Source organism: Pteropus medius, unplaced genomic scaffold (assembly GCF_902729225.1).
Source record: "Pteropus medius unplaced genomic scaffold, Ma_sr-lr_union100, whole genome shotgun sequence".
Classification (NCBI taxonomy): domain Eukaryota; kingdom Metazoa; phylum Chordata; class Mammalia; order Chiroptera; family Pteropodidae; genus Pteropus; species Pteropus medius.
The window spans coordinates 1,519,363-1,539,975 of NW_024342539.1; the positions used below are offsets into that span (position 1 = coordinate 1,519,363).

Below are 20,613 nucleotides of genomic sequence, written 5' to 3' on the forward strand. Positions count from 1 at the left end.
CAAAACACGAACCTCCAAAATGGTTCTCCCTATGTCATTTCTGCGTGCCTAACATCAGGGCCAGCAGCCCAGCAGGCAGCCAATCAACTACCAGGCCGCAAACTCCAGCTGGCCAAGCTACAGGGAGTGAGGCGCCTTCTCATTCGGTTTCCGTTCCCGCCCCTCAACCCCAGTTGCGTCCCCTTTCAGAGGGGCGGGGTCAAGGAAGTGCGCACGCGCACAGCATTCTTTTCGCCTTTCACCTCCTTCCAACGTCTGGACTTAAATCCGGTATCGCTTTGAAGGCGGGGCTGGGGCCTGTTGAGGATGGGAGGTACCTGCCAACCGGAGGTGCAGGATTGTACCATCTAGACTGCTGGGCTCCCTGGTGATCATGGAGGAGCCCTCGGCGGAGGGGCTTGATGAGGAGGAGCTGCTGGTGAGAAGGCATCGCAAAGAGAAGAAGGAGTTGCAAGGTGAGGGGGTGGGGGAGTGGAACCCAGAAGTCTCAGGGCCCAGGGACGGGCGCGTGGCACGCCGGGGAATCTGGAGGGGCTTCTAATCTCCACTGTGCTAGACTTCCCCAAAGTAGCCAGTGGCCTCTTCCCTCCCGCCTTCCCTGCCCCAGCGGTCCCATAATCCCCTAAACACTTCAGTGGCTTCCTTTTCTAAGGTGCAACGCGTTCCCCCAACCCCCAGCCGCCGCTCGAGTGCTGTTGTCTGAGTACGCCTCCACGCCCCCGTGGCGGACCCAGACTGTTCCACCTCCTTTCCGGGTCTCCTTTTCCCATTCCTGCCCTACTTACCCACACTTGGCTCTAATGGGTGCTTTTTGAAATACTTTACCTCGATTTTGAGGACCCAGAAGGGATATTTGAAAGCTGTAAAAATTTCAATCATTTTTTTTTTTCTCGTACCACAGCATAGTCACAGTTATAATAAAGTTTTTTTTTGGGACGACGGGGAGTCTCAACTTCATCTGGGCTTTTCTCTGTAATTGTCTGATTGTTATGTAATTACTCTTGATTACATAATTTTTGTATGCCCTCTCCCCTTACCATCCCCTTCTTGTTATTTCGTTTTTCCTTTAACCTGTGGGGTTTTGGTGGCTTTTCAGCCAAAATTCAAAGTATGAAGAATGCCGTTCCCAAGAATGACAAAAAGAGAAGGAAGCAACTCATTGATGATGTTGCTAAGTTGGAAGCAGAAATGGAACAGAAACAGAGAGAGGAACTGGAGCAGTTGAAACTGACTTCTAAGGAGAGTAAAGTATGTGAAGTAATGTTTCTCTTGCCTAGGGCATTTGAAAGCAATTGTCCACTTCTGTTAAACTGTTTTCTATATAAAAATCATAAAATTGGAGAGAAACCTCATGCCTCACCTTCATCATCTTTGCGACCCAGGTTTACATGGTCAGGCGTTTTTGTAAGGGAGGTCAGCAAAGAAAGTATACTTCTTTAACTATTTACTTCCCAAAAGATGAACGGATTGATAAAATTTATCTAGAGGAAGATTCACCAAATGAAAGTTGGAAGAGCAGCCTTAGTCCCTGAATTGCCATTAAATATGATTGTAACCTGGATAAAGTTACTTAAACTTACTGAGCATAAATTTTTCCACATATAATAAGATACAAATACTTCTGTTTAAGTAAAGATTTTGTAAGAATCAAATAGGACAACAGATGTGAAATCATTTTTAAGTTATAAAAGTGCTTTTAGAACAAGTTGTAATGAATGAAAACTTACTGATGTTTCTTGGGGAAATTGGAACATAATGGCTCATTTTAACTTATACTTATTTTATCATTGTAGCTAATATGTACTGTGTGCCAAACACCATCTTTAATAGTGCATTATCTATAATTCTCATGGTAACTATGAGGTATTACCTATAAAAAATAAGTGTAAATAATTCCATTTTTCAATTGGGAAACAGAATTTGAGAGATTAAGAACATTGTCCTGAATTCATAGCACCTAGTGTCAAAGTCACAGCTGTCTTACTCCATGATGTGAGTATTGAATTCTGTTATAACTTTGTATGGTGTGGTAATTTATTGCTTGAGTTTTGGATAGCAAGGATCAGACTTCATAACTTCACTCCATTTTGGTAATTAGAAAGTTCTTACGTCTATGCAAATTTTTTCTACCATAATTGAATTTTATTTGGTTTATTTTTGGTCTGCTGTTGACAGGGAAAGAGCTTGTCTGTACTGATTTATAATGATTGTTATATTAAACATAGTTTTATTTTCTTTAACTTTATTAGCCAGTCATCCAGATTCTGGCCTTCCATGCTCTTCACATATTTTATTTCCAAGTTCCTAGGCTTGATGCTCCAGGTATTGGTGTTGTCACAATCATGGTATTCTTAATTATCTCCTCGTCTTTCCTATTAGTGAGATGGTTTTGTTTGCTCTCCCTGGCTTTTCAATTTTGAGATTTCTTTCCTAGGTTTCCAAGGACAAAAATGTTTGATTCTTAAGCTACATAGTGCCCAACTGTTAATATACAAACTCTCATTCTATTTTGAATTATTATCTTTTTTATAAACTTGTTCTCCTTCTGAATACTGCCCGAATTCTTATGTTATTGCTCTCTTTTTTTTTTTTTCCAGATACTTCTCTATATCTTGCTTATTGTCAGTATGGCAGTTTGTAAATTGTAACAGATTCCTCTGAAAAATATAATACTAATTTTACTTAAATCGATGACCATTCTTTGACATTTTAATCTGATTTTGATTTTTTGATCATTCGAGCCATAGCCTTGGAGAATGCTGACTGGTTATTGTTGCCAGAGGCCTTGATATGTTTTATGTATGTGTCATACTAAATACTAGTTTATATTTGCAATAATAAAATACTAGCTCCTAATTCTGATAGTTAACATCTAGCAACTTTTTTATTTCAGCAAACGTATAACCCCTATTTAATGATTAAGATTGGTTGTAATATCTTAATGATAATTGTAAGTTAAAGTCTACCTATGGTTATCAGTTTGTAGCTGGGAAATAGAAAAAGCAAAACTGTTACTAGGGTCAAGAAGCAGTGCTCATCAGTGCTTATGATGGAGAAGACCTGTGTTGCCACATTTGGAGAAGGGAAGAATGGAGTGCTGAGTAAATTGACACTTAAAAAAGTATTTGGGTGGTAAAGGTGTAGGCTTGATAAGAAGGGAATAATGCATGAGGAGAGATGAGCATTATCTTTGAAGACCTGTAAGGAAACTTCTTGGGAATCTGACAAATTCTTCCTTGTAAATAGAGAAAGGAGACAAACCATACTATCTAATATTTATCTAGTGTTCTTATTCAAATTCGAAAAGTGGGATTGCACATATTTATGATTTCCTATAATGTAATAATCTAATACTTTGATTAATAAAAGTATTTTACATTAACTAGTTAATGCTTTTTGTTTTTTCAGATAGATTCTGTTGCTGTTAACATTTCAAACTTGGTTCTTGAGAATCAGCTGCCTCGGATATCAAAAGCACAAAAGAGACGGGTATGAAAGTCAAGTATTTAAGTTAGTGCTATGTGCTCAGTACTATCTTAGGGGTTATATAGGAAAGGAGTAGAGAAAAAAATGATGGAGTTTCTTGTCAGGCTCTGAAGTAACATTTATGAAACACTTGCAATGTGCTAGATATTAGGCTAGGCTTATAGATTATATGAAATCTCATTTAGTCCTGACACTAATCCTATGAAGTAGGATTTCTTACCCCATTTTATAGAAAAGAAAATAGGCCAAGGGAAAAAAAAAGTCATATTCATTTTGTAGTTCTGATAGAAGGGCGGGGGCTAAGAAGTAGTTGTGCAAAGAATACTTTTTACAATTATGTTATCCCAGACTTAATAATTCAGAGTCTTCAGAGTGTGGGCCAAGGAGATTCTGATGCACAGCTTTGGTTAAAAACTATAGTAGTAAGCGATGAAACAAAGATTTGAACCCAGAAGTTTAAGCAAGATATATAGCCGTATAAAAGAAAGAAAAGTTCTTTGTGTTATGTAATGAGTTGGAATTTTAAGGAAAAATAGTTATTTAGGTAGGATATTTGAAGTAAGAAATATCATAGACAAAAGTATGGGAATGAAATTTTGCATTATCAAAGAACTGTAGAAATCTGATTTATTGGAATTAGTGATATCAAAATTATGGGAATGACGTAGATAGATAAGGCCTTCTCACTTCGAAAAACTTTAAATGCAATCTTTTTAGTCCCAAATATTGTTTTACTAACACCTGATGTTTTCTAGGATTTAAATGTTTATTTTTAAGCTAGCTTTGAATCTTATAATTTAGTATATAAGTTAATAGAGCATTGGCTTTGGTGTCAGATAGATGGGGTTTTAATCTCATTTATTGTGACTTCGAATTAGATTCTTAACCCTTGTAAGCCTTGGTTTCACATGTATAAATGGGGAAAATAACACCTACTTCATAGAGTTATTGTGAAAATTAAGTAACATGCTATTTCCAAAGTTCTAATACAATGCCTAGAGAACTACTGGGTCAACAAGTGATAGACTGTTTACCGTATTAACTACTCCATAATAAATATACCTCTTAAAAAAAATTTAACCTAAAACCAGTACTTTTCGTTTGTTTGAAAGTTGATTAAGTTCAAATTGTCAAACATTTTTCACACTTAGGTGAAATTTTTTTATTAAGTAAATATGATTGAATTTTATAGGACCATGAAATTTAGATTTGTCCAACTGTTAAAATTTAGAATTCATGGTATCTTAAAAGTTACCTAGTTCAACTCCCTACTTATGATATATATTCTTTTTGCAATAGCGTTAAAATTGTCATCTATAGATCTAAAATGAAGGGCAGAATCTTTGCTTGGCTTTAGCATAACAAAATATTTGTTGGAATTCCCTTTACTTAGTAATCGATACATCTTAGAGTATTCTTTTTAATTCTGAGAAACATAAGGATACAACTCCTTTCTGTCATTATCAAAACTGGTTCATCCCCACCTGGACCCTTTGGGAACAAGACAAACAAAAACAAATTAAATTTCCTTATCTTAAACGTTTTGTAATTTTTCTCCTAAAATACTGCATACCTTTTTTTGGCTATACCCTCAAAGATCTTATCGTTTATAGTCAGCAGCTTTTAACACTTGGCAGAGAAAATATCCTAGAACTAATGCCCCAAGTTTCTTTTGCTTTCTTATATCAGTAGGATTCTGGAACAGAAAACACTAAAAGCTTATAATACATAAGAAAATGGAACCTGAAAACAGAGTGGATAATTAGTTATTAGACTTATTTTGACTTTTTTCTTTTTTTTGGCCAAAGGCACCAAGAATTGAAAAGCCAATTAATGGTATTTATCTTTAGGAGAGAGAACAACTCTGGTAGAAAAACATGACAGAATTTTATGACGATTTGTTACTGGAATGTCGTAGAGCAAATCTCTTATTTTTAATCTAGAAAAGGATAGGGAGTATTTATTTGATTCAGAGAACTTCAGTGCTTCAATTTAGTTTTGCAGAAAGAATTAAAAGTAGAACTTAGAAGAATTGGGTTCCAAAATATGAAATTTGAGAGCTAGAATGAGATATAGTTAAGTTTCTTTAGTCTACAAATGAGAATACTTGAGGCCCAAATTGTTTCAATGGCATGCTGAAAGTTTGATACAAATCCAGGACTAGTACTCAATTCTTAAGGTTCCTCTTTAGAGTTGTTTTTGCTATATTATTACATCAACATGATTCTAGTTTCACTGACAGTGTATATGAATTATGTAATATATTTTCATCTTTTATATGTTTTTTCTTTAGACTTCACTGATGATATTCTATCTCCAGTACTAGGGTTGTAGAAACAAAAATGCCTAATGCCATTAGGAAACTATACTGTTGACATAAGAAACATCTAAATTTGTGGAGAATTTTTATAAGAGTCTATTTACGCTAAACTGAGGACATATGCCAGGGAGTAAGATCTCAAGTGTTTTGGAGAGTAAATTAGCAGTTTCTGTTAAGCATTTGAGATTAAGGAGGGAACATAAGGAAGATTACAGGAAGGTGGCAGAAAGCAAGGCGGTGCTTTGGATTACAATTAAGATTATATGGCTTCCTGAAGGTGGTCTCTGCTTTAGCCGGAGGGGTCTGAAAGGGGACTTTTCACAGGTGTGTTAACCTAGATGAATAGAAACAATGGACAGGGCTTCCTTAAGACAAAGATAAATCTTTTCCTAAAGCAATTTTATGCCTGGGGCATAACTATTTACCATGACCTGCCCAGTTAGGAATTTATGATCAGATCACCCTGTGGGGTTACTTTCAATAGAACTGTGTCTACAGTACTTTGCATACCCTACCCAAATGAAATACAATTGCTGTGTCATATTGAAGCAGAGCATAGGGAGAAAAAAATGAAATGATTAGATTAGTATTTTAGAGGTTTTACAACGAACGGTTTTGCAATTAGTAAAAAGTTCCACTCTGCCAGTAAATAGTACATTATATCATAAGTTCAGCTTTCATCTGCTCCAGTTTTTATTCTGATTCAGGTACCTGGATAGAAGGAGCTCTCTGTTTTTCCTTGGCCCCTGCTCTACCCACTGTATGGGCTTTGGAAATCTTTGTGTGTGCAGTTTCCTCAGAAAAGGAAGATGAGAGGTTTTGAACTAGATGATACCTAAGGTGCTTTTTATCCCACTCCTCTGAAAATGTTTTTTAGTCTTTTATAAAGTAATAGTGCCATCTTGTGTATTAAGATTTTATGCTTCTGTGGTCCACAATTTTAGGTATGCAGTGAGATAAATTTGTTCATGTTGTTTCCGGAATGGTTGGAATTGGGAGAAAATACTTAAATAGGCTTATGTTTTATTAGGGAGGTAATAGTTTTTGATTCAGGTAACTTAGAGGTCACTTTAGGTTCATCTAGCGGGACACTTAACAGGCATATAGTACAATATGTGACATTAAATTGAAATTTGCCTTTCCCTTTGCTTCTTCTGCCCAAAGGAGAAGTTAGAGATATGAAAATCTTCACCTTTTCCTAGGTTTACCCTGTAATTTGCTACCAATATCAAGATTCATAGAATTTAGTTTAATTATTTTTATTCTCTTAAATTTGAAAGCATTTCCTAAATATACAAGTAAAACATACAGTGGAGAATTCGAAAGAAGCAGAAAAGTGCAATGCACACACACAACCAAATAAAACTTATTTTGTAATCCTACCATCTAGAGAAAAGTACTGTAAATACTTTGTGTATGTCCTTCTAGTGTTTTTTTTTTTTTTAAACAGTGTGTGTGCATACTTAATGTATATTAACTACAGATGCTCTTCAACTTACGATGGGGTTAAATCCTAATAAACTCATCATAGGTTGTAAATATCATTTAAGTTGAAAATGCATTGAACACACCTAACTTACATGCATCATAACTTAGCCTAACCTACCTGAAACATGCTCAGGACACTTTACATTTGCCTACAGTTGGGCAGAATCATCCAACACAGCAAATACAGTGTAGAGTATCAGTTGTTTATCCTCGTGATCATGGCTAACTGGAAGCTGCAGCTGGCTGCCATTGCCCAGCATCACGAGAGAGTATCCTGCTGCATATCGCTAGCCTGAGAAAAGATAAAAATTCAAAGTAAGGTTTCAACTAGATGTATGTGCTTTCACACTAGAGTAAAGTTGAAAAATTTTAAGTCAAACCACTGTAAGTGGGGGACTGTTTTTATATACCTTTTTTGCCCCAAACTCATGTCTTGATACTTTTCCTTGGTACTATAGCTATACGAACTGTGTTTATCTATGAAACATAGTGCTTCTGGCTTTTAATTCTTGCTAGTCCAACTGTCAAGAACTTTTTCTCTTCTTCCCCAACCTTCTCATTCTACCTTCTATCCATCCTTTATGTCACAAATCTTTTACTGACCTCCTAATCTCATCCTTGTATATGCTTTATGGGAAGATTTCTTATGACATTTGAGTAAAGAAAGGTGCAGAATGTAATGTATACCATATTTGTTTAAAAGTTTTCTTTTTATACATTTCCAATGAGTACATTTGTATTTATTAAAATGCATAGGAAAAAATCTAGAAGGATATACAACAGATACCTACAGTAGGTACTGGGATTAGCAGTGGTCTTTAAGGGGTACTTGAGTCTGTCTATAATATTTTAATTTTTTACGAAGAATATTTTTACCTGTTACTTTAATAAAACATGTATGTTCATGTTTATATGCACATTTTTTTTTTTAAAGCTAGGTAGAGTTCCTGTACTTTTCTAAAGACTTTAGCACGTTAATGCCTCATTGGTGGAGTGGTAAATTAAAAAGCTTGCATTAGCCTGGACTTAAATAAATATATGATAATGATGCTTTAAGGCCGAGAACAATCCAGTCTTAAGACAATACATTGAAATCAGTAAGTAAAGTTTTAGAAACTTGGCATGTAGTTTTTAAAAGTTTTTAAATTTTTCAAAGAAAATTTGAGAGCTTTTGTCTAGGTACAGAGCTAGGTACTGGGTACACAGAAAGATAGTTTGCCCTTAAAGGAGTTCACAGTACAGAAGATTCTACAAGTTATGAAATCATCAATGCTATAGTGCTTGTGGTAAAAGGGAGAAAAATGGCAAAAATGTTTTGAGAATCTTATGTCTGTCTCCTTAAATGTAAATTAGCCCTAATTATTATGAATTAACTTTTCTACATTCTCTCCTTAGGACAAAAAAGCTGCATTAGAAAAGGAGCGGAAAGAAAGGATAGCTGAAGCTGAAATTGAGAACTTATCTGGAGCTAGACACATAGAAAGTGAAAAACTTGCTCAAATATTGGCAGCTAGACAGTTGGAAATCAAACAGATTCCATCTGATGGTCACTGTATGTATAGAGCCATTGAAGATCAACTGCAAGAACAGGACTGCCCTCTGACTGTGGCTGCCTTAAGAAGTCAAGCTGCTGACTATATGCAAAACCACGTAGAAGACTTTCTGCCATTTTTAACAAACCCTAATACAGGAGATCTATATACTCCAGGTTATTTATTTGTCTTTACTACATCTTGTTGTCGTGGTTGTTGTTGTTAAATAGAGTGCTCCCTGGGACTGAGAATAAGAAAAACTCATATCGTTCTTATGGGGAAAAATACCTCAAAATTTAGGCAGATTTATTTCCTATAATTTTAACAGATATTAGCATATTTTACAAGATCTTTTAAGTACTTAACCATTTTGTAGTTAAAATATGTTAATTGTGTCATATAAGATGCTGATGCAAATAAGTTAACAGCTTCCAGAATGACAAGTTGGAGGCACTGTTTGATGCTAGCTCTGGGAAAGAAGTTTCACCTCATTTGTACTTTTACCCTGATTCTTTTTTCACATTTCTTATAGTTTTACAGTGAACCCGATTTTATAGGGGCTGCATTTTTATTCTTTTGATGTGTTCTTTTGCATGCAGATTTAGGCTTTAAAGTACATGTCAAGATAGTGAATAAGGTGACAGTTTGGGGGTGGGTAATGATTGCTTGGGTTAAAGAGGGAGAAGAAAGACCTGTTACATACTTAAGGTTCTTGGGCCTCAGGCTGAGGGAGGGAAGCAGAAATGTATTGCTTTGCTCTTCTTGGATGGTGAGGCGGCAGAAAATTGGAGTGGGTTAAATTCTGGAAAGCACAGATAGAGAAGGAGGAAGTTCATATATTGAACAGTTTCATCAGGAATTGTGGAAGCTATAAAAGGGATCTTGTTACATGATTTATGAAAATTATTAAGTTTTATATTGTTTATTCTCTACAGAAGAGTTTGGAAAGTACTGTGATGATATTATAAACACAGCTGCATGGGGAGGTCAACTTGAGGTAAGTTTGTAATTATTCATCATGATAGCGAATTGTTAAATTATTTCTAAATCCCATCTGTAGTTTTGACATTTTTCAGATGATCCTAACATCTCTTTGAAGATTCCCTTTCTTTAAATATTAGCTGGTTCTATATTGACAAAGCATTGAAGTGTAGGAGGATAACATTCTTAGGCCTTTAAGTATGTACCTTCAGGAAGTAAAGCACTGTTTCATTTTAAATAGCCGGGTGTTTGATCTGTGGGTTGGTGTAGGTGGTGTTGCACCTGTGTGTTTCCAATTGTGATACTGCTATTGGCACTGTGTTTGATGTTTTGAACTTATGAAAGTTAAGATTTTACTCAAGTACTGTAATATTTGCCCTAGTGGCTCAGCTGATGAAAAATAACATACCTATTACATCAGACATAGAAGACAATATTTTTATGTGCTATTACAGGTCAAATCCTACCATGAATTCCTAGTTGGTAATGACTGACGGAAAGCAGTATTGATGTCATGAATTCCTAGTTGGTAATGACTGACTGAATTGAAAGCAGTATTGATGAATTAAAATTCACATGTAAGAAAACAATGTTTAGTCACTTGTAGAGAGTTAATTAGGATTTTTTTGTCTCTAATTATTTATTGTACTTTGTTAATTTTGTTTCATTAAAATAAAATAAACCAAACCTCTAAGTGGTCCAAATGGTAATGAGGCAACCTGGGTGATTAGAAAGTTAGGAGATAAGAGGAGAAATCTTGGGTTTGGGTTTTGGCTTTTCCTTCCACTTCTCAGTTTTGTGATCATGAGGGAGTCAATCTCCCGAGCTTGAGTTTCCTAATTATTGAATGGGAATAATAAAAAACCTATGTGTACCTCAGCAGGTCATTTGTGGACACTAAGGCAAGAACTATATGCATAGAAGTTTGTAAGCTAAAGTGCCAGGTGGATGAATCTAGCAGTGTTATTAATATAGTGATTAATCGTTTTGAATAGTTTGTAGCTCTGGGTATTTTCCTTTAAGAACTATATTGTTTGAAGGTATGACATAAATGTTTCTTCAAAATCTTTTTCTGAGCAGTACTGTATTTGTACCTCTTCTGAGCCATGAGAAGGAACTGTGTCCATTTGTTTTGTGTTCCTCTCCTGGGTCTCTGAAACTCAAGAAGTTTTCATAGTAGCATTGTGACTACATTAGGAGTAATTAATTAAAGATGTTTGACTTTTCTTACAAGGATCACAAGTTAATATGAGTATTAGAGACCTAAGTGAATCTTTCTAAATTGAAAAAACTTTTAAAAATTCTTTGAAGGACATTTCTCATAAGTTGTTCATCTCTGAATCCATTTGAAATAAGAATTGCTATTTTTACAATAGGGTAAATTTAAATTATTAAAGAGAAAATCTTTGTATGGTTTCTGAAGACTTAGAAGGGATGTTAAGATTTTCAGAACTTGCTTTGCACCCTCCATTCTGAGCTAGCTTTTAAAAAATGTTATTTTAGGTATGAGGAAAAACTGTCTCAAAGGAACATTTTTTTTTTCCTTTTGGTATTTTTTTCCCCGTCTTTATTGAAATAGACAATTAGTTGCTTGTAGTATATTTTACAATTCCATGAGTTTTTTTTTTTTTTTAATTATAGTTGGCATACAATAAAATACCAATTTCAGTTGTATAGCATAGTGATCAGAAATTCACATAATTTGCAAAGTGATTTGTACCTCTTAATCCTTTTTTTTCATCCTCCCCAATGCCCCTCCCATCTAGTAGCCCTCAAAATATTCTCTGTATCTATAAGTTTACTTCCACTTTTGTTGTTGTTCTTGATTTTGTTCTTCAGATTCCACATGTATGTGAAATCATGTAATATTTGTATTTCTCTATCCGACCCATGTCATTCAGTGCAATATCCTCTAGGTCCATCAAGGCAATATCTTTTTCAATCCCCTTCCTTTTAGTCTGTGTGTGTCTTTTAATCTGAAGTGAGTCTCTTGTAGGCAGCATATGTAGGGGTCTTGTTTTCTAATCCATTCAGCCACTCTATCTTTTGGTTGGAGCACTTAATTCTTTTCCATTTGAGGTACTTGTTGATAGGAACGTAATTATTACCGTTCTTTATTCATGTTTTTGATACATGTTTTTTCTTCTTAAAGAAGTTCCTCCAACATTTCCTGTAATACTGGCTTGGTGTTGATAAATTCCTTTAGCTTATTTTTGTCTGAGAAGCTCTGTCCTTCAACTCTAAATGATAGCTTTGCTGGATAAAGAATTCTTGGTTGTAGATTCTGGGTTTTCATCACATCAAATATTTTGTGCCAAGGCCTTCTATCTTGCATGTTTTCTTTTGAGAAATCAGCTGCCAGTATTATGGGTGTTCCCTTATAAGTAATGATCTGTTTTTCTCTCTCTGCTTTAAATATTCTTTCTTTGTATTTAACCTTTGGCATTTTAATTATATGTCTTGGTGTGGGCCTCTTTGGGTCCCTGGTTTTTGGGATTCTCTAGCTTCCTAGGGTTTTATATATATTTCCTTCACCAGGTTAAGGAAGTTCTCCATCATTATTTCTTCAAATAGCTCTTCAATGTCTTCTTTTTTTTTTTTTCCCAATACCCCTACGACAGAGATATTTTTACATTTAATAGTGTCCCATAGGCTCCTTAAATTATTATTATTATAGTCTTTTTTCTTGCTATTTTGATTGAGTGTCCTTGGCTTTCCCATCCTCTATGTAGGTCATTTGATCCTCTTCTTTATTCACTCTGTTTATTCTATTTAATATACTTCTCATCTCAGATAATGTGTTCTTCATTTCTGACTGGTTCTCTTTTATAATTTCCATTTTTATATTTTTTATCTCTTTGTTGAAGTTCTCACTGACTTCATCTACACTTTGCATAAGTTCATTGAACATCTTTATAACCAATGTTTTAGACTCTGCATCTTTTCAATTGCCTGACTTCATTATTTCTGGATCTCTGTTCTGCTCTCTCATATGGTTTCTCCTTTGTCTTCCCATTTTGGCTGCATTTCTGTGTTTGTTTCTATGTACTAAGCAAAGCTCCTAGGTCTGCCAGTCTTATTAGTGCAACTTTGTGTAGTAGGTGTCCAGTGGCACAGTCCTGAGAGGGGTTCAGCTGCAGGCCAAATTTAGCCCCAGGTTGCGCCCCTCTTGGGCCACCTGTTAAGATTCAGCAAACAATCCACAGATGCTGTGCTTATAGTTACCTCAAAAGGCCACACCAGAAACCGAAGCCAACTGCCACCAGTGTGGCTTGGCCCTGCTCAGCAAGGGGCATCTGACTAAGTGAGGGCACAGCTGGATGTGGCTTGGGTGGGGCCACGAGTTGAGGGAAGCTTCAGGGAATCCTCTGGGCAGAGTAACCTCTGTTATCCAGTTTGATGACATCTGGGTGTGGTGGCGCTGGGTCCACGCACTGAAAGAGGGGAGGGCTCAACAGGGGAACAGTGGATACCACCAGCACTTCATTACAGAGCAAGTCTCCCCTTGGCCCTCTGACAATTCAGTATTCCCCATGGAAGTCCCTGGTGCCACCTGTGTAGCTGAACCAGTGCTTGTGCTCAGAGCGAGCAGGTCCATCACCATGAAATTCTGCTCGCAGACACGGCCCCTTTAAGAGGCCTCTGCAGCTGCCAGCCACCGCTGCAGTGGCCTCTTTCCCACTCAGCAGCTCTGGACCCGTCAGCCCATCGTCCTCGCCTCGTCCTACCTTCTGCCATTGCCGGGTGATTTCTTAGTTCTCTCCCTAGTTGTATGGCTTGTTTATCTAGATCCCAGATGATTTTCCTTGCTGTTTGCTCCTTGTTGATGTCACAACTTTGATTCAGTCACCAGAGGGATGAACAGAGCCTCTATCATCTACGCCATTTCTTTTTCCTCATTCTCAAAGGGACATTGTTATGCAATAGAGTATGGGATTAAATTTGCCACCATGAAGCATAGAACCTTTTTCATATTCCTCGAGTAATTTAATACTTTTGTTTAAAACTTCCATGTTTTAGACAGAATGATCTTCTAGTGGGGCAGATGTATAGATCAGGGCACTATGATTGAAGACTGTTAAGGGATTAATTTGTTTATGAACTTTCTTCATTCAGTTGCAGGTCATTTTATTTCCTTGTGCTTGATTTTAGGTAGGCCTTCAAGATCATCTGAAAAGCTTTAAAAAAAATAACCAATTTGCTCTGCTCCTTCTCTTTCCCCCCTCCCTCCAAAATTGTAATTGATTTGGTCTGCTGCTTCAACAATGATTTACTAAAAACTTTTTATTATGGAAATTTTAAATTATATTCAAAAATAGACCAATGAACTCCGTCTACCCATCCCCTCACTTTAACTATGACATTGATATGTCTAAGAAGCTGTTGTGTAGCCAGAGCTTGAAACTTCTGCATTTGATTTAATAAACATTTATTTTTTAATTTATTTTTTAATTATTTTTTAATTTTAAGGTATTAAGTGCCTTCTGTATGCCAGGCTCTCGGTGTACATTGACAAACAGGGCAGATCCCTGCCCTTACTGATTGCCCAATTCATGCGTACCTTAGTAGTTTATAATTTCAGTAAGATTTACATTTTTATTTTTTTTAACGATGCATTTTCTTTCTTATAGCTAAGAGCCCTGTCTCATATTTTACAAACACCAATAGAGATAATACAGGCAGATTCTCCTCCTATTGTAGTTGGTGAAGAATATCACAAAAAACCATTAATACTTGTGTAAGTACCTAGAAATGTCTACTGTTATATTTTTCATATTAAGACAAAAAGGATTATTTAAAAATTTTAGGTTGTGTTGTTGATTAATTGAAAAAAAACTTGTCAGTAGAATTATGCTTATTTTATGTTAACGGCAATTATAAAATTAGAAAGCATTTTTAAAATATGTGATTTAGATACTCGTTTAAATCTCTAGTGATTTATTTTTGAGTATGAGTTAAGAATAAAGTTATTTCTAAAGGTTACAAAGTTTTAGAATTAGTTTGCATATTGTCCTAGTTTGACATTAATAATGCTAAAAGTTTCAACAAGTGAAAAAGCTGAAATATATTTATGTTGCCTGATTATTCCTTAGAGATTTTTTTCTTCATATTGTAAAAGTATTTTATGCGATTGAGAAATCTCTGAAACACAACATGGAGAGTTTGCTCTTGGCTTCAGTGTTTTATTAGCTAACTCTACTAAGGTGGTCATTAATGGCTTGGATTTAGGTGAAAATTTCAGCTTATTGAGTAGTCAGCATTTCAATCCTTTTTTTCCTCCAATGATTGTGTTTTACTTAAACTTAGCAGACAGAGTTACAGGTCTTATTGACTGCCACTGCTTTTCACATGGTGTTAAACTTAAGTATGCTTATGTAGTTTATTAAATGATACCTCTGTGGAGTGATTCATTCAGAATACTTGGTTTTATATGCTTAATAAATATGTATAAATATTCATCAAAACTACTCATTTCTTTTTTTTTTATTTCAGATATATGAGACATGCATATGGCTTAGGAGAACATTACAATTCTGTTACATGGTTGGTGAACAGAGCTACTGAAAATTGCAGCTAGTTTACAAAAAGTTGCACAATTATGTTTTAGTACCAATATATGAGTATTCAAACCAAGTGCTGGATTGTTCTAAATGTTACTGGAAAAACACAACTACCTGAAATTTGTTTTATGGCAAAGCTACTAACAGGTTTTTAGAAAATGTCTCAGAGATAAACTTTAACCAGTGTCCCCTAAGCGGTATTTTAAAAACACATGTAAATACATTGTGGAGATCATTTATAGACCAAGATGCAACCCTATTTGCTGATATTTTTATTAGTATAGGATCCTGAACGTTCTGTTGAAATAAAATCTTAAATGTTTTACTAAAAGCTTACAGTAACCACTTCAGTGTAATTTTTCTTGAAGAAATGAGACTCAGTCTCTTTGTCATTGCAATACTGTGGTGATCGTGATAGCGACTTTAACGCTTATAAATGAACTTGATTGCGGTAACCTTGGTATCAATGGGATTAATACTGTGAACCTTTTTATAAGCCCATCAAAGTATAGCTGAGAAGCTTGCTTTAATGATTAAGAATTGTAAAATATTTTTTCCTATGGGAATCAGTTATATTTTAAGAAATGAGACAAATTTGAAGGTAAATAGGTATTCCCTATCAGATTTAAACCTCTAAAGCAGTGGTCCCCGACTTTTTTGGCACCAGGGACCAGTGCTCCTATGAGAATCTAATGCCTGATGATCTGAGGTAGAGCTGAGGTGGTGACGCTAGTCCTGGGGAGTGGCTTCAAATACAGACGAAGCTTCACTCCCTGCTTACTTCCTACTGTGCAGCTCTGTACAAGTCCGTGGCTAGGGGGTTGGGGACCCCTGCTCTAAAGAATTACAGCTTAGCCTTTTATTTGTGTGTAACTTAAAAAAAACCCAACGGATTCTTGTCTAATTCACTTGTTACTACTTGCTGTTTCTTAAACTTCAGAATGGAATTAGTGCCATCATTTCTTGATTATCTTCATAACTACAGTTTTTTGGTTTGTTGTGTTTTCTTTATCACCACTCAGCTGCTTTGCTTTCCTTGCAGCATTTTCCACTAAGAAATAGTTTGTGGCCTCACTTAACCTTTAACTTGTACAATTTGAAAGAGTAGCAATGTAAAAAGGCCCAAGGCTAAAATTTCTTCAAATTTTCTTTTCCAATTTGTTTTACAAGATCTTTCTCTGTTTTATTTTCTAGGATTAAAAGAAAGCCTTTGTTACTTGTTATTTTGTTTGCCTTATTAATGTACCTTTCCTTAACTCAAGTATTTTCAGTATTTTTTTTATTACATTATGGATAAAGTTGAAAGCCACTCTTTAGGAGTCAAGACTATATAGTAAAATCAGTATACAATGCTTTTTGGTGTGAATGATTTATCTAAATCAGATTTCAGGTTACATATAACGTATTCCATCTAAGAAGATAGTACTTATATATACAAATGTGTCTGATATATAAGGAAGTATTATGAAAATGAGACTTTCTTGGTTGGATCTATTTGAGCTTCATTAATCCAGCTAATTTTTACAATTAAATATGGAGTTTATAGTATTTAAAATGAGGTGTCAGTCTCACCTGCCTAGCAGGTGACTATGTAGGAAGCTGGTCAACTAGAGCAAGTGAGTACTGCATTTCAAGAGTTTAAAAACAATTCTGCCTGCCAAACAAAATATATTCTGAAGGTTGCTTGTTTTGTAATCCATGATCTGAATTTCTGGGGGTCTGAAATGTATAAAATAATGAAATTTTAAAACACTAAATATCTTGGCTTTATTTTGAAGTAATTTATTACTTTAAAAGATAAACATTAGGAAGTAATAAAATAAGATCATGAATCCTCGTTATTACAAATTCCATCTATATTTAAAGTATTCTAAAATAACCTGCTGGTAGCTATTGTTTTCCCTAACGAGTGTTTTCTTGATTATAGGTTTATTTTTTATTTTTATTTTTAAATGCCCAATATGGTTATGAACAAGACATGTATGGTTAACTTCCATTCTTTCATAAAACTTCAGATAAAAATCATTTTAGCTGTAACCTAAAATTTAAGTCTTTAAAAAATGGCAGATGTTAATTTAAAAGCACGTACACTAATTTAGTTTGCTGTATGATGACAGTTTAATAGAAGTTTTCTAATCTTTATTTGGTCCTAACTCAAAAAGTGTTAGAGTTCTGGAATATGTGTTAAGCCAAGAATTTTATCCCCTTAAATATGTTTACAACTTGTATAAAGCAAAAAAGAGTGTTATAACTATAGTGAACAATATAGTTTTGTTCATATCTGTTTGCCAAAAGAATAAAAGATGAATTAAGTAAACATTTGTTCAAATTGTTGTTCTTTAACAGTTTTAGAATATAGAAATAGAGGAAACTCATTTTGTTTTAGAATTTTATTCAGCCTTTATTTTGTCTTCACATATAATTGAAATTAATACAATAACATATTCTTGGATTTAAAAGATCTGGAATAAATGTACGAGCATAGCATTATGACCTAAACAGAATAGAAGGAGATAATAAAATAATAGCCATTTAAGGCATGGCTTTTAGTAATCAAGTTGAAATTTAGAACCTTTTAGAATAATGAAGGTTTATTTAGGGCAAGTGAATTAGAAGTTTCTCAGACTGGTGGGTGTTAATGAAAAGAAACGTGTGTACAAGAATGTGAAATAAGGAAGGCTGTGCAAATTATACTGGTACACCCTTGTTAATATGTTGTCTTGAACGAGTTGTCCTGAACTAGCTAAAGGAGCAGATTTTTTTTTTTGTAGTAAACAGTATGAAATAGAGTGTTTCTTCTTCCTGTCCAGTATGTTTTCACATACATAGATTCTTCTCTCCTATTTTAAGTCTTGTTTAAAATAGTCTCTTCATCTTGTGGAAAAAATAGAACTCATGGGGTTTTTAATTTTTCGAAGTAAGTTTTTAGGAAAGCAATCAGTTCTTGTTCTTTACCCCACTGTTGTTTAAGACCTTTCAGAGTTGAACGTTTCACCCAACCTGCTTCACCAACATACTTTTATGTCTTCGGTTTAAATAACACCTACCTTGGCAAGCTCCCAGACTTACAAAGCTTGTTTTGATTATTGCTGAAGAAAAACATTTGCACATGAAGCTATGCATTTAACCATGTGGTTTTGAAATATATGTATATATTCAACCAACAACAGTGTGTAAACTTCCACCACTCCAGTGAAACTGCTTCTAAGAGTAGTACCTGTCCTTATCTTACTGAAAATTTCTGCTGGTTCCTCCTATGACTTTCACATTATTACCCCTGACCATCTTTCTCACTCTATGCCAAATGCTTTTTCAGTTTTCCTGCCAAATAGATTGAATTCTGGTTGCTGACATTCCACAAGGTTAATCCACATGGCAGTGAGCTCAGCACCCCTTTCAGCGGGGCTTAAATAGTGCATTTAAGAAGCAGGTCAACATTAAAAAATTTGAAGTAGTAAATCCCATCTCCTTTTCTGCATTTCTCTTCTTGTGTCTTCGCAAAACTTGACCTGTGCCACAGCCTTACCCAACCAAATATTACCCCAACTCTATTTACCTACTTTACATCTTAAATTGCGGTTCAGCCCATCTAATATACCTATGAGATCAGGTTCTAGTTACGGTCTTACCTACTTTATACCCTATCATTTTCTTTCTATCCCCGCCCCCTTTTATTTCTCACCTAGAAGCCTTGTAATTGCTATTCTTGCCTCCTGTCTTACTCCCTTAAACTCTCCATGCTGCTAAAGAGAACTGCCAAAAATGCAAAATCTGACTATTCCTAACTTAAACTTCGCAATGGCTCCCCAGCCCCATAGGATGAAGTGCAGTGTCCTTTTGGAAGGTGTTTAAGGAAGGTCCTTCGTGACTGGTCCCATGTACCTCTCCAGCATTAACATCCATCGCTGTTTAAACTTATGCACTAGAATTATTTATATTCCCATGGCCTCATGAATTTCATGCCTGTGAACATTTTTTTCTTTTTTTCGTATTTCTTTTCTTAAATGCTTTTCTCCTCACATTTCATCAACGGCTTAATTCTTTTAACTCATTATGACTACTTAGCAGTCAATAGCAGGAAATCTTCCTTGAACCAACAAATTAGGTTCTTTGCCATTTTGTGTACTTACTTAGATAAGCATTTATAGCATTGAAATGTTGGCTTTATGAAAGGAGTGACCTAATCTATCTCTTCATTATTATGTCCCCAGTGCATTAGTGCTATAATGATGACTAGCATGTAATGGCAACTTAATAACTATTTGATTATTGTGATAAGCAGTTTACAACTTATACATCACATCATTATGTTGTATACCTTAAACTAATACAATCTTATATATGTCACTTAAATTTCAGTAAAACTGGAAAAAAAAATTATTTGATGAATGAATGACTTGTTTACATTTCTAACTAAGCTCTAGATTCTAAGCTCCTTGAGGGTAATGACCATGACTTATTCATATTTGTATACTAGGCATCTTGGACAGTTCTTGACAAATAGTCACTCAATATTTTTAACTGTCAACCTTACATTTTTTTTCTATATTTGTGTGACTTAATTTATGCTAATGATGGGGTTTATGTAAGGCACTCTTTCATTCTACACCAAAGTTTAAATTGTCAATTTAATAAACATTATTAACTGAATGCCAAGCATGCTGTAGAGATTGCAGTTCAAACGTGTAGCAAGGGAGAAATGTGAAAAGATCAATAATACGAAGTATTAAATGCTAAACAGGAGTTTGTATAAAGTCCTCTTTAAACATAGATATGGAAGCAATCTTCCTTGGAGAGAAGGTCACAGTTCAAGGAAAATGTTAGAGGAAATATTTGATGAGATTCTTCAAAGGATTAGGAACAATTAGGTCGGTAGGCAAATGAAAAAGTTATATAGGCAAAATAAAGAGCGTAGGCAAAGGAATGAATGTACTTAATGCTATGGAATAGCATGTGGTCTCCTAAAGGTAGAATAGAGGGTTTGTGACAGGAAATGACATGATGAAGCTGGGGCTAGACACAATCAGTTTTGAGTCCCAACTCCATAATTGAGATTTTAACCTAAAAGCAATGAAAGGCCATTAAAAGATTTTATTTAGAGTTATAGATTTGTTGGAAGATAACTGGTGATAGTGACTATGTAATGGCAGAGGCAGACATATAATTGAAGCAGACAGTAGTACAGATAGAGATGATGAGACTTTGGACTATGATAGCAGTGAGTGGTAAGAGAAGTAGGTGTCAA

At 35.1% G+C, this 20,613-nt stretch overlaps 1 protein-coding gene across 1 annotated transcript; it reads left to right on the forward strand.

The window, feature by feature from the left end:
* The first annotated feature begins 225 nt into the window (after positions 1-225).
* Positions 226-17,685, forward strand: OTUD6B (OTU deubiquitinase 6B). Its single transcript, XM_039866380.1, has 7 exons — positions 226-455; positions 1,097-1,248; positions 3,409-3,489; positions 8,690-9,002; positions 9,762-9,823; positions 14,439-14,545; positions 15,301-17,685. Exons 1-7 carry the CDS (start codon positions 374-376, stop codon positions 15,383-15,385), a joined length of 882 nt encoding a protein of 293 aa, XP_039722314.1. The 5' UTR covers positions 226-373; the 3' UTR covers positions 15,386-17,685.
* The last annotated feature ends 2,928 nt before the right edge of the window (positions 17,686-20,613 follow it).